The sequence below is a fragment of the Pyrus communis genome, chromosome 6 (genome assembly GCF_963583255.1).
Source record: "Pyrus communis chromosome 6, drPyrComm1.1, whole genome shotgun sequence".
Classification (NCBI taxonomy): Eukaryota; Viridiplantae; Streptophyta; class Magnoliopsida; order Rosales; family Rosaceae; genus Pyrus; species Pyrus communis.
In genome coordinates, this window is record NC_084808.1 from 5,956,197 (window position 1) to 5,974,674 (window position 18,478).

The 18,478-nt window shown below is 40.2% G+C and overlaps 2 protein-coding genes across 2 annotated transcripts; both read right to left on the bottom strand.

The window, feature by feature from the left end:
* Positions 1–338: 338 nt before the first annotated feature.
* LOC137737614 (chalcone synthase-like) lies at positions 339–2,587 on the bottom strand. Its single transcript, XM_068477150.1, has 2 exons — positions 2,324–2,587; positions 339–1,553 (listed from the first exon to the last, which is right to left on the bottom strand). Exons 1-2 carry the CDS (start codon positions 2,499–2,501, stop codon positions 559–561), a joined length of 1,173 nt encoding a protein of 390 aa, XP_068333251.1. The 5' UTR covers positions 2,502–2,587; the 3' UTR covers positions 339–558.
* Positions 2,588–10,276: 7,689 nt separating this feature from the next.
* LOC137735971 (uncharacterized) lies at positions 10,277–10,831 on the bottom strand. Its single transcript, XM_068475322.1, has one exon. The coding sequence runs from the start codon at positions 10,829–10,831 to the stop codon at positions 10,277–10,279; it is 555 nt and encodes a 184-aa protein (XP_068331423.1).
* Positions 10,832–18,478: the final 7,647 nt, after the last annotated feature.

The window sequence follows — 18,478 nt, forward strand, 5'->3', positions numbered from 1 at the left end:
CTCCTTCGAACCATTGGCCGTATCAAACATTTCTAGCAGCCAGTTTGCCCAAGTTATGATCTCCATCCGATTAATCCTTATATTCAAATTTCCCCCAAACCAAACCACCTCCACCCATAGGCATTGAAGAAAAAGGTGCTCGACTGACTGTTCATGCGACTTGCAAAGAGGGCATAGGGTGATAGAGACGATCATGGATATCATTATAATCATAATTATACTTGGTTTTCATAATTTCTTAATTCCAAATACAATGTACTAGTTATGACCATATGTCGTTAAGATCTATAAACGATCTGATTTGCAATTTGAAGCTTCTTGAAAAAATGGAGCAGCTGAGCAACTACAATTAGAGATGGAACCATATATTATTCAACATTATTACACCACACAGCCATTGCATCAAGGTTTACCCCATGATACCAACAGACGCTTCAAAATAAATAAATTCCAAAACCCAAAACCCAAAAACTAGCTAAAAATACTGGAAAGAAATTAAGGTTTACACATTACATTTAGGAACACAGTACAAATGATCATTTGATGCCTTCAAAGTCTTCAAGCAGCCACCACGCTGTGAAGCACGACTGTCTCGACGGTGAGGCCTGGACCGAATCCGAACAGCACTCCCCACTCCAGTCCCTCTCCGCTTGTCTTGAGTCCTTTCTCGGCCGACTTCCTCCTCACCTCGTCCAAAATAAACAAAACACACGCACTAGACATGTTGCCGTAATCGGACAGCACTTGCCTTGTGGCCTCTAGTTTCTCCGGCTTAAGTGCCAACTTGGCCTCTACTTGGTCTAGAATAGCAGGGCCACCTGGGTGTGCAATCCAGAAAAGCGAGTTCCAGTCCGAAATACCTATAGGCTTGAAGGCCTCATTAAGGCTCTTTTCGATGTTCTTTGAAATAAGCCCAGGAACGTCCTTCAGAAGGTGAAATGTAAGCCCGACTTCACGGAGATGTCCGTCAATTGCCCCATCACTGTCGGGGAGAATGGTTTGCGCCGCCGAGACCAATTCAAATAAGGGCTTCTCGACTTCGGGCACTGGATCCGCACCAATGATGACGGCCGCTGCACCATCACCAAACAAGGCTTGACCCACAAGACTGTCAAGGTGGGTATCACTAGGCCCGCGGAAGGTGACCGCAGTGATCTCAGAGCACACAACAAGAACACGTGCACCCTTGTTGTTTTCGGCCAAGTCCTTGGCCAAACGGAGAACCGTGCCTCCAGCAAAACAGCCTTGTTGGTACATCATGAGGCGCTTGACGGAGGGGCGGAGGCCTAAGAGCTTGGTGAGCTGGTAGTCCGCGCCAGGCATGTCGACACCGCTGGTGGTGCAAAAGACCAAGTGGGTGATTTTGGACTTGGGTTGTCCCCATTCCTTGATGGCCTTGGTGGCAGCCTCTTTGCCAAGCCTTGGGACTTCAACAACCACCATGTCCTGCCGAGCATCGAGTGAGGGTGCCATGTACTCGCACACACTTGGATTCTCTTTCAAAATCTCTTCAGTCAAGTACATGTAACGCTTCTTGATCATGGACTTGTCACCTGAAAATTACATAAACATCACAAGAAAAGTTAACTTCCACACATTTTGTTTTTGGTGCAAGCAATGCTACTAAACTGTTCCACCCGGAACAAAGGGAGAAGGATTTAAACCCAAAATGCAATGAATTAAACAAAAATGTCAAATCCAAAAGACCAATCCACCAATTACCACCCAACTTTATATGAAATGTTCAAATCCATTGGCAACACACAATAAAATTGTAGCCTTTTCTTTTTGTGGCATGACTCTTCTAATTTGGTTCATTTGCAGCAAGCAGCCTTACTTTTTAACGTGGCTGAAATAAATGTTTTGAAACTGACGTGCTAAATAAATAAAATAGAGTAACGTTAAGGAGACTAAAATACATCCCCAAACCATGAAATCAACCAGCACAACAACCCCGGCCAGTCCACCAATGAGTCTAATTTACTCGAAGTTTTAATTTGCTAATGACTTAATTAAATATAATTAAAAGGGTAATTAAAGAAAATCTAGCTGTGTTTTCCTTGTAGTTTGCATGTTGTTCACGTATACTGTTCTGCTGGAATGCTTTTCTCTTCCATTAATAGCAGAGCTCAATGAAGGGAGATGAGAGGAATGGAAACACAGATCTTTCTTCATTCATGGACCTTATACATATTAATTTTCTGCAACCTCAGTTACCACGCACATGCATATATAGCAATAGGAATAATAAATTGCAAACAAAAAAAATATATTAATCAACAGAAGAAAAAAAGAAAACGGCGAGGAAGTGAAGTGTACATACACATGCGCTGGAATTTTTCTTTGAGCTCAGCCTTGTGCTCGCTGTTGGTGATACGAAAGTAGTAGTCGGGGTATGTGGCTTGGTCTACACAATTGGGAGGAGTTGCAGTCCCAATGGCAAAAACAGTGGCCGGACCCTCAGCCCTCTGAGCCTTGCGAACTTCCTCGACGGTCACCATTTTTTCTATGTATCCGATGGTCGAGAAAGATCAAATATCACAGAGGGCTAGAGCTAGTGCTGCTAGAGGTGGTGGTGTTGTTGAAGAAGGAGGTGAGGGCGGTGTGACAAAATAGTGAGAGAAGTGGATTGTATTTATACAAGGAGGAAAAGAAGGGAAAGAGGTTAAAAGGGTAGATGAGGGTCACGTGATTGACCAATGCATGCGAGCCATCAGTGGGAGCACCAACAACCACCTACAGAAGGAGAGAAGGGGTTAAAAGGCTTCAGAGGCCTGCTGGCACGTGCATTTTTTGAGTTTGGCGTAGATTGCTGCCCATCGAACATTCGCATGATCTACATGTGGAATATGTTTCTTCTAACGTTTCACCACTTTAGCTGGTAATTTTAGTAGCTAAGTTTTAAATATCTTTTGCCACTTAGCACTACGATTTAGTGGTATTCTTCTTCATTTGTAAGTAAGAGGTCCTAGATTCGATTCTTGCCAAAGCTGAGTATGAACCACATTATGGCTAATACATTGTGAGACTAGACTCACTCTTCCTTAACATAGATAATATCATTTGTCAAAAAAAATAAAGCTTTTAATATCTTTTTCAAAAATACTATTCTTACTATCTATTTATACCGTCACTTGTACCATTTCAACAACACTATTCATATATTTTCTCTATCTCTTTCTTTTTATTCCTTGTACTTTTTTGAGATATGTAAAATATCAGAGCTAATAGATTTTCTAATTCAATGCAGAGTACTAAGTTGACCACGAATCAAAGCTATATATGATTACTAGCTTTCATGCATGCGCTCACGAGCGTGCATAAGGCATTTTTTGAATCATGGCGTGCTAAGCGCGACTTACAAGTTTTAAATGTATTTGTATGCATAAATTGACAAAATGAAAGTCAAATATTTGAAGTAAATGAATAATCTTAGATCGTGCTAGAAGAAACTCCTCATAAATCAATTAAAGCAACTGAATTCACATAATAAAATCGGTCTTTATAGAATTTGCATAAACAATAGAGAAAATAATATTTAATAAACAATTGATTGAATCACATTATTGCTAGCCCATTGTGAGGCTGAGCCCACCCCTTCCCCCCTTAGAGTAGATAATCTCGTTTGTTAAAAAAAAAAAAAAAAAATCATTTGACAACTAATTTAATCACATTATTATCTGCGTGCGAAAGACCTTTTTTATAACCAACATTTAATAAACAACTAATTGAATCACATTATTGCTAGCCTATTGTGAGACTAAGTCCACCCCCTCCACCTTAGTGTAGATTGTAGATGCAAATTTCTTCCTCCTTGTTCTTGGACAAAATTGCACCTACAAAACAAATAACACCTTAGGTCAAGGCCAAGAGTCCACGATCAATTGGGGGGGGGGGTGCTTTGGCTGAAGAACCTCTGATGCCAAAGTTAGAATTTTGAGGGAAAATGTATGGAGAATTTAGAGAATTTAGCAAGAGAATTGGAATTGAGTTTTGGAGAGAATGGGGGTGTTTATATAGGGGTGTGGCCGGCCCCCTTGGGAAGAGAACTTGCAACAACGCTGGGATAGAGGGAGACTACCTCATCAAGCAATTCGTGTGCTCGCTGAAAGGTAATGCCTTTAACTGGTACACCGACCTCAAGCCCGAATCCATCAACAATTGGGACCACCTTGAAACGGAATTACTTAACTGCTTCTATAGCACCCGCCGTACCGTAAGCATGCTGGAGCTGACAAGTACAAAGTAATGGAAGGATGAACCGGTCGTTGACTAAATCAACAACTGGCACTCATTAAGTCTGGATTGCGAAGATCGGCTTTATGTAACCTCCGCCATTGAGATGTGCATTCAAGGCATACACTAGGGCCTACACTGCATCCTCCAAGGCATAAAGCGGAGGACATTTGAGGAACTGGCGACTCGTTCCCACACATGAAGCTGAGTATCACCAACCATGGAAAAAAGGAGCCAATCACCAACTTCAAGAAGGACAAGGTGTTTGCTACGAAGGTAGACAAGACTTGGAAGAAGCCCACCAAGGAAGCTTTTACTATCAACATTACCCCCATCAAGACCTCCCCTATGCCCATTAAGATCTCCTCCAAGAACAAAGCGAAGGAAGTAAAAAGAAGTGAGCCTTCTCACACCTAATGCTCCTTGTTCGCACGAGCTTAAAAGGCGACACTCAAAGCTCTTAGCTTGCACGAGCCTAAACTATACATGACAACACTGCTCCTTGTTTGAACTAGCTTAAAAGGTGACACTCATTGCTTATTGTTCGCATGAGCAATGCTCCTCGCCTGTATGAGCCTAAACTACACACGGCACAAAGCTCATTGCTTGCACAAGCCTAAACTGCACATGGCAACAATACCCCTTGTTCACATGAGCTTAAAAGGCGACACCCAACGCTCCTGGCCCGCAAAAGCATAAACTGTGTATAGCAAAATCACCATCAAAACCATAAAAAAAAAAAAAAAAAAAAAAAATGGAAAAACAATCCATCACTCCTTTGAACTACATCATGACTTGACTGAGGGTACGAAGGCAACTTGAAACTTCAAAACTTCAAGTAAAGTCACATCATCAACAACAAACGCAATCACTTTGAAGAATACAAAGCAAAATTCAAAATGTGTATACTTTATTTCTTCAAAGAAAGAATTCAGTTACAAAGCCTCATTACAAAGTGAAAAAAAACAAAGATGGCTTATCCAGTAGTCGACGAGGTGCTATTCCAAGTCGTAGCTCTGCTGTGGATGCAATCACCAAGAAGTTCAAATGAAGTAGGTGGATTGTCACGCCTTCTTCTTGTTGGAAATGTGCCCTAAAACCAATCATATGATGATACTTTATGGACATTTCACATGTTAAACTAATCTAGTTTAATATTAAGGGCAAAGATTATTGTTTGAGCCGTCTCATATAAATGTTATATGCTTAAACGATAAGTCCAAGGAATATGTGATTGGGAGAATGCGATCTAAAGAAGTTAGATTCATGAGACCATTCTTTCGTAGACACATCCTAAACGTTCCTGATCATAGGATTGCCAATTGGGCATTGACAGTCCATTAAGATCAGTACGTGCTGTGTCTTCTCTCAGGGAGAGTGACTAGTCTCGAGTCATTGGTGTGAGTGACACCAAGACAAGCATGTAGGTGCTCAATAGAGAATGAGTTCACTGAACACGATCAACAAAGAGTTCTCATATTCATGTCACATGAGAACTCATGGTTGGGATAATGCAAATTAGTCTTTTGACCTGAGGCATCACAGTTGTCTTGTGGTTAGGTCCTTAATCTTTGATTATGTCAAAGTCACTCCATCAGGAGGATGTCCACGGCATCGTTGGGGTTAAGCCACTTAGCCATGGAGGCAAGTGAATGCGCAACAAGGGATCTCTAACCTTCAAACTGTTTGAGGGAGAATACTCTATGATATGATTTAGAATCTCTGGCCAGAGTATGAATGAGATGTTGGAATGTGTTCCAAATCACATTCAAGGTAATCATATAAGCACAAGACTCACATTGGATAGTAGACATGAATAAACTATCAAACCAAACAATGTGGTCAAGAGTATTGTATTAGAGAAAGACCGTATTGCATTTGTAATCCTAAAACTGAATAGGTTCTCCACCTCTTCTGATTAGCTTGGGTAACCATGACATGCTGCTAGGCGTCAACCATGGTTTGTGGAAGCCCTAAAAGTGTATTATCACTAACGGGAGAATTGAAAGTAAGTTCCAATTCACAATCGATTTGAAAGAGTTTGAATCGCCCACTGCCTCGCTAAAAGGAACCTAATGGATCGTACACCTTGTAAGGTAGAGATTGAAGATTCAACGGAGATGAGTAAGAATAATTAAATGGTTTAATTATTTATGGCAAGGATTAATTAATATGATTATTAATCAAACGAATAAGTTCGTTAAAAGACCACGGGATAGTTTTGGACCTTAAGGCCCAATGGGCTTCGAACGTCAAGTCCATTGACTTAAGTTGTGTGACAACTTAATGAATAATGATTCACAAAGGCCCAAATAGCCCAATAAATCCCATGTTAAAGAAGGAGTGGTTTTGGACTTATTTACAAGTTTGCCACTCAAATGAATTAAGGAATAAGTATGACTTTATAGCCAAAATTCATTAAGGGTAATTTTTGGGGAAAGGATGAGAACACAAGCTCTCTTTTCTCTCTAAAATTTCAGCCACCTTGGAGGGATCATCTAGCAATCAAACTCCTCCAAGGTCACTCATTTCTTCTACAATATGCCTTGGTGTGGAGACTTAGAGGTTTTCAATTTTGGGAACTTGGAGAAACCTTTTCATCCATCCAAATCCATGGATCTAAGATGCAAGGAATGAAGGCCCTCTCTTTGGGTGATTAGCCTTTGCTTATGCAAAGAGGAATCTACAAAGGTATTGATTTCTCAACTCACTTTGTTTTGAGTTGAGTCTTGGTTCACCTATCTACTAGGCTTTGAAGTTCATGGGTTAAGTTTTGTTTTTGAGTGCATATAAACATGATTCCGCCTTTTAATTGTTAATTGCATGTTGTTGATGTTGCTCAAATGAACTTGTTTTTCACAAATCTTCCTTCACTTCTTCATATTTGGTTGATCAAAATTTGTCGCCTCCCAAGATACTTCAGAAGACCACAACTTGATATGCATCAAGTTATCTTTCGTAGGAAGAACAAGCATCTTAGGGCTAGTCAATGGCCCACAAAGCTTCAATGTTCTTCCCCTATCTTGCAAATCACCTTCCTTTGCAAGAATGGTGATGGTGATGGTGTTGCTCCTAAAGCACTTGAAAAATACCATGGCTGGAACGGAAAAAAGAAAAAAAAAAAAGAAAAAAAAAAAAGAAAGAAAGACAACATAAGCATAAGAGTGGGGCAGCAAGAAGAAAAAAAAATTGCTTCACTAAAGTAGAAGACATGCTAGACAAACCTCGTGAGCGTTGAAGGATGACGATGACAAAGTCACAACAATGAAAAGAAATCAGACACAAAGCTTGAGCAGCATGGCAAATAGGGCAACCACAAAATGGTCCTTCAAAGCGCGCTACAATAGCAAAGAAAAACAAAGTGCTACACAACCTAACAGTGATTACGCAAGCAGTTTCTTGCATTGCACAGCAACATCACCACTGAGAGAAACTGCGACCAAAAGGCACTACACAGCATAACCCCGCTACAATCTTTTGCACAACACCTCGCGGTAAAAACCAACTCACTGCAATAGCTCCAAACAACACATGACAACACCAAGCAGCAACAAAAGGCACGGCAAGCAGTAGCAAGCAGTGCACAGTAAGAACGTTTTGTGACAAAAACACACACCCAATTGTCTTAAAAATAAGGGTCAATTGCTTCCTAATACTACAAGGAAAATACATACCAAATAGCAAAAGGAAAATCAAAAGAAGGAAGTACATTCCAATCAAAAGAAGGAAGCAAATTCCAAAGTAAAAAGGGCAATACTATACACGGCAACAAGGGAAATACATGTTGTTTTTTGCAACAAAAATCAGCAAAGAAAGGAAGAGGAAACAAAAAAAAAAAGGAAAGGGCTTCAAAATTTCCCAAACATCAAAGGAAATTGCCCCCTTGCCGAAATTCAAAGAGGGAATCCCTCCAAAGCAAGAACAAGTCTTCAAGTTTCCCAAACCAAGAGGGAAAACGCCCCCTTGGCCGAAAAAAGAAAAGGGGAAAGGAAGAAATGCAAATCCTACTTACCCAAGGACAAGCATTAAATCTTCCCAAAGCTTTGAAGGAAATCACTAAAGATTTCCAACACTTTGAAGGAAATCACCCTCATTACCAAAATTGAAGGAGGTTCCTACCTAAGGAAAGAAAAAACTTTTTTTTTTCCCTACAAATACAAGGAAAAAATTCAAAATACACCAAATGTATTTTGTCAAAATTATGAAAAATCAATACACACAATAAGTATGTGCCGATTTATCTATTTCTAAAATTTCTTTCAAGATCAAGCCTCTACTGTCCTTGAAGAAATGTTTTGTCCAAGAAATACTCCTCTATGGCCCTTGAAGAAGCAAACTAATTCAAGAGCAAGTCTCGACGACCATTGAGTTAGAACATTCACATTGCAAGACTTCAAAACACGTTTCCTGCATGCGGCAAGCACATGCCTACAACGCGCCTTGATGTGGGGGCATTTGTAGACAGTTAAATTTCATTGCATACAAATGATGCATCATAAAGCTCCACGTGGCATATGATTCATCACAAATGGACAAGTCATCAATGACATGTGGCACAAATCAAGCAAAGGAAGCATAAAATGTTCCCGAAATTCAGCACAAGGGAGAAAACTCCCTTAAATTTGGCAAAAGGGTCTAGATTGGTCCTAAAACCGGAAAGAAAGTTAAGGCATCTTCGTAAAACAGGCAAGAATTGAAGATTGTTCACAAAATAGGCAACAAAGTACCTATAATTCGGCCAAGGAAGTAAAGGTGGCTAAAATTAAGACACAAAACATGCCTAAATTCTCCCATGGACAAATCAAGACACAAATAAAGGCTAAATCCACCCAAAGGCAAACCTTGAGAAGCCTATAAATACAAGGTCTTCCCACAAGCATAAGGGTCGAAAAAATCTTTATACAGAAGAACCTCTGCCAAACCTTTGAAGACTAATACGCTACCAAAGCTCTCTTCAAAGAACTCATAACCAAAGCTGAAGCTTTCTTTCGACCAAAGCCGAAGCACTCCCTTGAAGAATCAACAAGCACTTGTGCCGATTCCTTTAAGACTTTGTTGCAGGCTCAAAACTTGTAATGACGTTTGTTTCAAGATCAAGTTGCCAAGACCCTTGAATGAACAAATCCTGCATCAACATCACCCTTTATCGTAACTTTGAGGTGAAGACTATCCTCACACCATTTCAAGCTCCAAACTTGAAGCAATCATTAAATCGTTCGTTCAAGATTAAGTCATCGTGACCCTTGGATCAATAATCACACATCTACATCAAATGTGAAGATTGAATAAGAGGAAATGTTGTAAACAAAGATTTTAACCTACAAATTCAAATCAATACTTACAACTCCTAGTGCGTCGTCATGTGGAAAATCGACACCATTTGTATCCTGCTCGGTGAAGCCAGTGATGGGTCCGAGTTGAATGTCGACTGCTTAGACCTATGAGACTAGTAGAACTTGCTGGATCTTCTTCTTTTTGGAGTTTTTAGTGGTCTCTAAGTGCTCGGATTCGGCGAAAATGTTGTTGATTCAAAATTGATTACCCGCGTTCTACTCATGAAAACAAAATTGCCAGTTTTTAAATGGGTACATGCTATTTTGCATGATGCAATATTAGTTCGGTTGAAATTTGTTCTTTTCGTCATCATTTGTTTTCCTTCTAGGTTGCACAACTGGCTCGTCTAAGTATCTATTGACCTTGCCTTCTTTCATGAGCTTTTCTAGGTAGTTCTTCCAAGTGTAGCAGTCATCGGTTGTGTAATCGGGACCTCAATGGAATTGCAATATTTGGTGTGATCCAACTTGGAAGTATCTCCCTTTGATTGTTTCAGTAGCTTGAACCATGGCTCATTCTTGATGTCACGAAGGATTTTGTGGATCGGAATAAAAAACTTAGAGTAGTTCTTGGTCATCAAACCTTCTTTAGTTGTGGGTCAATCCCTACGTTTGGCCTTTTGCCTGCGTTTGCTGGACTGCTTCCCATCCTCCTTTTTTAAAGCCATTGCTGACTTTTTTCGAGGCTGCGCGGGAGCCTTGTCTGCTCATCTTGCCTCGTCCCAAAGTGCATGCTTCTCTGCCAAAGCAAATGAGTCTGCTAGAGTTAGATCTTCTTTCATGATCATTTCTCTGAACAGTGGGTGGTTTGCTTGGAGTCCTTTTTGGAAGGCTGCACTTGTTAATGATTCGTTGCATCCGACGATATTCGCCTTCTCTGCTTTAAACCTCTTCACGTAGTCGCGGAGCGACTCTTTTGGGTTTTTCTTCACATTGAATAAGTGGTCAGACTTTGTCTTGATCGAACAGTAGGAAGAGTATTCTTTGGTGAAAACCAAGGAAAGATCATCAAAACTCCGGATAGATCGTGGTGGCAAGGTGTGAAACCAATCTTGTGCCTCGCCTTGTAAAGTGGTGTTGAATATTTTGCACATAAGGGCATCCTTTTTCTGATAAAGTACCATCGTGTTTCGATAGTGCTTCAAGTGCCTATCCGGATCTCGATCTCCTTTGAAATATGTGAAATGTGGCATGCTAAACTTGCGTGGAGGCTTTGCCTGCTCGATCTCATCCGTGAAGGGTGACCTGCTCATGATGGTCATATCCAGTCGTAATGCTTCATCGGCCACTTCATTGCTTTGGAAATCACACAATCGCTCATTGAGGAGTTTTTCTACCTTTTCCTAAATTTGCCTTTGTTGGGGGTAGCAGAGCTCTCGACTGCCCCCGGTCTTAACTTATTGGTCTAGGCTTCTCTTCAGCATACTAGGCTCATCTATGCCGCGCTTGCGGTGAATAAGGTAAATTCCTAGTAGGCGAGGGATTTCTTCGCTGGCTGCTGGTTGAACTTAAGCCGAATTGAGTGACTACTTCTCTCGGTCCATTGTGCTGCCTAATCTGATGAAATGTGGGGGGTGTTCCTTGCGGACCTAGCTGCGACTGAACGCTTTGCCTGGAAGGCTGCTCATGTTAATTATTGGAGTGTAGCCCCAACCGTGAGTGTATACTCGTTTGCGAGCCTAATTGAGTGCACACTCCTCCGTGTGCTAAAACGGGAGTATACGCTATCTCAAGGGCCCAATCATGAATGTACACTACCTGAACGTTTGGTTCGTGGCTGGTCGAGTGGCTGCTTACCAGGACATTGCTGTAGAGGTTCTTCATCTGCCCTTGTCCTACTTTGGGACACCTCATCTGGGGCACGTTGGATCTCAGTGCGCTGCAAGAGTTGATTCACCAAGGTCATTTGTTGTGCAAGGGTGCTCGTCAAGTCTATGACTCGTCGAGACAAGTGTTGTTCACCATTCGGATTGGAAGAGCTTGGAAAGAATGCACCTCCTCGAGCAGTGGAAGTGTGGTTAACCCTGGGCATGTGATTTGAGCTGGGAAATGTCAAATCTATGAAGAAATGTGGTGAAAATGCCCCCGGCTTGATCGTAGTTCCTGAACAGGATAGTTGAACTAATCTTGGGCTGACTTTGGTTACTTAGGCAGCCACAGGAACAAACTGGGCCACGAGAGTGGGCTGCTCATGTGTGGTGCATGTGGGTCCGAGGTTTGGGCTCAACTTGGCAACGCATTGGGCTCGCATTGGGTTTGGACAGCACGAGCCGGCTCGACTAGGGCTTGGGCCCTTGAATGTTGAAATGGCACGGCTTGGACCGTGGCTTTGGAGCCGTGGGTTTTGCCAAAGGTGGTTGTCGTGGTGGCCACTGTAGTGGTAGCCACGGTGGTGCCTCGTGGGGGTGCTGCTCCACTCACTGCTATGTTGAGCCTTGTAGATTGTCGCGGTCCTAATCCTTGAACATTGGAATTTCTGTTCGTCGAGGTTTCTGAATCTCTTGCCATTGTACTTTTCTTTTACGTTTTATCAAAGAAATTTTAGAAATAAAAAATTCCAAGAACAAGAACGTACGAAAAATCTACAAATAAGCAAGGAAACAAAAAAAGGTAGATGTGAGAGTCTTCTACGAGCATGTGACTCAACTCTCAATGAAAACACAAATTTGTGAATGCAAATTTCTTCCTCCTTGTTCTTGGAGAAAATTGCACCTACAAAACAAATAACACCTTAGGTCAAGGCCAAGATCCTCACGCGTCCACGATGGATGGGAGGGCTTTAACCGAAGAACCTCTGATGCCAAAGTTACAATTTCGAGGGAAAAGTGTTTGGAGAATTCAGAGAATTTAGCAAGAGAATTGGAATTGAGTTTTGGAGAGAATAAGGATGTTTATATAGGGGTGTGGCTGGCCCCTTTGGGAGGAGATGGACCAGCCACTTGGATGGCTTTTTGAGTGAGATTCTTGATTTGTAGCTAATTAGTAAATTAATTGAATAATAAATCAATTAATTAGCTAATTAATATAATTAAAAAGGAATAATTTGGAGGTTACCTTGTGGAGAAGATTTGATGAGGATGGATGAAACAGGTTTTGAATTAAATACCTATTTTGGGCACTTTTAACTTGGTTGAGGGATGATTGCCCCCTGCTCGTGCATAGAAATCTCAGTGTGCCTGAAGGGCAATTTTGCCATTTAAAAAAAACAATCATTTGACAACTAATTTAATCACATTATTATCCGCGTGCAAAAGACCTTTTTTATAACCGGCATTACACGTCTCTTAAGATCTTTGAATGTGTTTACAAATAGAGAAAATAATATTTAATAAACAACTGATTGAATCACATTATTGTTAGCGTATTTTAAGGCTAAGCCCACCCCATCCCTCTTAGCGTAGATAATATCATTTGTTAAAAAAAAAAAAATTCATTTGACAACTAATTTAATCACATTATTATTCGTGTACAAAAGACTTTTTTTATAACCGGCATTACAGGCCTCTTAAGATGTTTTGAACGTGTTTAAAATATAGAAAATAATATTTAATAAGCAACTGATTGAATCATATTATTGTTAGCCCATTGTGTGGCTGTTTGGGCCCAAAATAATATTGTTGGGCCAAGCAGCAGGATGTGCTCGGCCCAAGGTTGTGTCAAATATTATGGGCCGAATGATAAATCCCGGGCCAGTTGGCAGGGTCGGTCAAGTCCTATCCTAGATAGTCCGGATAAATAGAAAAGGGTCGAGGAAGTCCTGGTGCGACCAGGATTCCCGACCGGCAAAGAATAAAGCCTCGAAAAGAAGGAAAATTCAGAATCCCAGTGGGAGTAGGTTTGTTCGAGTTAGAGTTGAAATGGGACAAGGACTCCCAATCCATATCAGGATGCAAATCGGTCTCAAGGAATGAGGTGCTATAAATACAAGAAATCATGCAACAGAAAAGCCCTTCAAAAATCAGCATACAATCGCCCTGCGCAAAACCTCTCAAATACCTTGAGATTTTTCCTTTTCTTTTTCTGCCGACACACCTTCAGTTTGGATAAACAGCACTGTGGAGGCACCCGGCGAGCACCTTTAGTTTGGATAAACAGCACTGCTGCCGCAGAATCAGCCGACCGAGAAGCATCTTCAGTTTGGATAAACAGCACTGCGTCGAGGCCGACCGGTTACCTATCTTAGTCTCGGCCGAGAAGGGTTTTCGAACCCTTGTTGGTAGAGGTCATCTTGCTAGCCTTCTCGGCATAGTCAGGTGTTACGAATTGCACTGCTCGGCGTACTGGACGCCGAGTGATTTTATGATTGGATACTCGCAAGTAAGTTTCAGGGTTCGGCATTCCGACGGCCGAACTACGTTTACCATTAAGACATACATCACATTTGAGTACCTGTGCCCATATAGTTTGGTCTCGATTCGGCGTGCTTATACTCTTACGAATATAATCACAGTGACCAAATCGGGCTCCGACGATTTGTGAACTCCGCATAATTAGTAGCCTTGTCTTCAGGCTATAGAACCCAGAGACCGAGAGTGTTCCTTCCTCGGTCGCAATCGCAAGATAGAGAAGTTAACGACGTGCTCAACGCGACATCAACAAATTTTACTCCTCGGCCAAGCTCGGCCGACGAGTTGGCACGCCCCGCATTCAACCGAAGGACGTAGTTAGCTTTTAGTTACTCGGCCTGCGCGCCACGTAGGTTTTGTAATTTTTAGAGTCAACAGTGGCTAAGCCCACCTTCTCCCCTTTAGTGTAGATAATATTATTTGTTAAAAAAAAAAAAATCATGACAACTAATTTAATCATATTATTATCCACGTGCGAATGACCTTTTTTATAACCAGCATTAGACGCCTCTTAAGATGTTTTGAACGTGTAAAAAAAAAAAAAACAATCATTTGACAACTAATTTAATCACATTATTATCCGCGTGCGAAGACATTTTTTAGAACCGGCATTACACGCCTCTTAAGATGTTTTAAACGTGTTTAAAAATAGAGAAAATAATATTTAATAAACAATTGATTGAATCACATTATTACTAGCCTATTGTAAGGCTAAACCCACCCCCTCCCCCTTAGTGTAGATAATATCGTTTGTTAAAAAAAAAAAAAAAAAAAAAATCATTTGACAACTAATTTAATCACATTATTATTCGTGTACAAAAGACTTTTTTTATAACCGGCATTACTCGTCTCTTAAGATGTTTTGAACGTGTTTAAAATAGAGAAAATAATGTTTAATAAACAACTGATTAAATCATATTATTGCTAGCCCATTGTGAGGTTAAGCCCACCGTCTCCCCTTTAGTATAGATAATATTGTTTGTTTAAAAAAAAAAAAAAACAAGCATTTGACAACTAATTTAATCACATTATTATCCGTGTGTGAATGACTTTTTTTATAACAAGCATTACACGCCTCTTAAAACTTTTTGAACGCGTTTAAAAATAGAGAAATTGAATCACATTATTACTAGCCTACTGTGAGGAACTAATTTTTTTAAAAAAAAAAAAAGAAAAAAAAAACACACACACACACACACACGCAAATTAATTATTAAAAAAAAATACTATTAAAATGACGAAAATGCCCCTATGATAGACCCCTACCCGAAATGTCCACTAGGACTCCGAATCAAGTTGTGTTGGCCGACACATGGAAGGTGACGAAGCCATAAAGTGTGATAATGTGTAAACTATGAATAAATTTAAACCTAGAAGTGCCTAAATACACGAATGCGTAGTGAGCTGGTATGGACTCATACACACGTGATATGGAGCATAAGTAGAGTACAGTAAGGTAAGATAATGATTATACCATCATAAGAAGCCACCTGTACTGGGAAGTGCCACGAATCCTCGTCGATACGGAAACTTTACTAATAGAACCTGGAGGGGTGCAAAAATAGAAAATGTGAGTGGGAGAAAACAAATCTTTTCAAAAACCATTCACTTATCAAAAGTAATAACCCCTCGCTGTAACACCTGTATAATTTCCCAGGAAATCATACAACGTATAAGGATGAAATCAATTGTGTACAATCAGTAAATTCAGAAGTATACCAAGATACAACATCTCATCAGCAATATAAATAATCAGGTGCTTAATAATCCATGCTAGGACGTAAGTCGGAGTCACCTATAGTGACCTGTACAACAGGACTGGGTGTAAATAAGTACGCTCAAGTGCTACGATCACATGAAAACTGTGTGAATAATCGCGGGTCACCTACGAGTCAGAACCACCTATAGTGGTCTGTACAACAGGCCTGTGCACCTACCTTAGATTCAAGGTGAGCGTAAGGTGTGGAAGGTGAACATCACGTGAAGGACTATGCCTTGGCCACATGTGGGAGCACTAACACTGGGGTGCAGGTTTATGAGCTCTAAATGCATCTAATATGGCATGTACGTCTCACAAGCAACCTGTACGACAATGTCAGAGTTGCCTATCATTACAACCTGTACGACAAGGTCGGAGTTGCTTAAAACATAAATATAGTCATGCCATAACTCGATCATTTCAAATAAAATGTAATCATAACCATGCATCTCACATTTCACAATATATACTCACATGAACTTACCTGTGCGTCCTGCGTTCACCCTCGTACTTCAAAGCATTCACAATAATTATGCGTTGTAATATACCTATGGATATGCCATGATGCAATCCAAAACTTAATCATATTGTAGTGCTTTCAAATATATAAATATGTGCATATAATGTGGTGTAAAATGCACAATCTATAACGCCCTACTCCCGAACTATTTATTTTCGGGAATAATTATTGGTGACAAGCCCAACTAAACACTAGCTTAACTAACTATCAATACTTACAATTCCTTAGTTCCATTTCTCTATTCCTCACACATTGTTTGATGACCACATTTAACCAACAAATCATATAGTTAAAACTCACATTTTCACCAATTCCTTCGCATTGCTTAGTTTCCCAAACAAAGCTTTTGTCTCAATTATTGTATGGCTGCATCTAATGTCCTGTTAGACTGCTTACGTACCCTAAACAGGGATCAAGCCATTCGTAGTTCACATATCCAGAATTCAAACCAAATCCGAATATATTCATTTAATCCAATATATACTACAATCACCCTAATATTCAAACCACAACAATTAGGTCTCAAAGGCATAATTAGACTAACAAAATTCGCATAAAACACAATGTCGACTTCTTGGCCGTGCGCTGCTGTACTAGCCACTGCGGGTGGCGGTCGGTCGCCCGGCTTGCCGAAAAACTCAACTATTTCTAAAAATTCTCAAAATTTATAGAAATGAAGATCTCAAAGAGTAAAGCAAACTTTATACCTGTGGCAAAGTTCAATTTAGCCAGGAAAGGCTCCAATTTCGCTCAAACCCTCCGGAAACCCTAAGATGGTTGTTCTTCGATTCGACTTCCTCGATGTTCCAACACCCTACAACTGCTTCGGTCTTGTTCGTGGGTCCAAGGGGAGTTGATAAAGGGTGGTGGTTGGTGGTGAAACTTGCCGGATCGGAGGAATCACCGTCAAACACATCCGGTGCTCCAGTGATATTCTTCGTGTTTTTGGGCCTAAAACTCTTCAATCTTGGGCAAAGATGGAAGAAGAAAGATTGGGGAAGAGGTTGCAGGTGGTGGATAAGGTGATCCAACAAAAAAAATGGCAGAAATTGGCTGGGTTTTTGGTACGGTTGGGTGTGCTGTGCACGGGTGTTCAGTCCACGGAAAGGGGAGGTCATCCTCCTAATTGGCTCCCCCTCCTCTCACCTAATTAGGCCCTATTTTCTATCCTTGAAGCAGATTGGTTTCTTTCCCACAAGGTGGAAATTCAAATAATTTATTAATCTAAAATGTAAGTAACTAATTTCAAATGTCCGTAACTATACTGTTATAATCCGGACTCGCAAACGGCTTTTGCCTATGAGTTCGTGGTTTCGAGATCTATCCAAATATGTCGAGAAACATAACAAAACATACGAGAATCGCATGTGTCCTCGAAATCACGCTTTTCCCCTAGGATATTCCCGTAATTTCACGTAATAAAATTATAAAATCATACTTGTTAGGGACGGGCTGTCACACCTGCCTTATTTGATACATTATTTTGAGATGCCTCTGAAGTTTTTTGTTTTGGGGGCATTTTTATTCAACATTTTTTGTTGAAACTTGGTGACACCAAAACAGTATTCACCTTTTCTTCTCTTGTTATATATAATAGATGATGTAAAAGGTAATCTCAACAATTAAAAGAGTCTTAAATGATCAGATTTGAGCAGGCTACATTTACATATCCAAACAAAATGACTAGTAGTTATGTATTATTTATTTGCTTATTCTCTCACTCACGTCAATCAAGTCAATGTGGTGTGTATTTGATATAAAACTAATATGCAAATAGTCATCTACTACAACGGTGAAAAGATGTTGAACCCTTCCATAATGGTGTGGATTCAAACCCCGTCGGTGACTAATATAACAAATCTATCTTTGACCACAAAAAAAAAAAAAAAAAAAAAAAAAAAAAAATATATATATATATATATATATATATAACTAATACGGTGGCAAAAGACTTGGTTAGTTAATTGGGACATTACTGTGGAACCATTGATCTGGACTCATTTGAATTCCTCCAAAGTTAGTTACATATAAACTTCGATGTGAACTCAAAATTTGCATTTTGTAATTTTCGGTTGCATTTCGTGGTGCAAGTGGCTCTCTACCATAATGATTGAGATGAATGTTGTTCTTGCCTCATGGCGTAATTTCAAATATCGTCGGCTTTCTAGTTTAACAAATTTATTGTTTGACAAAAAAGAAAAACTTTAATTTTCAATCTTTCTTTTTGTGTTTCATCTTGTTGTTTATTCGACGGGCACGATTTGTTTTGGAAAAAGGGTGTGAG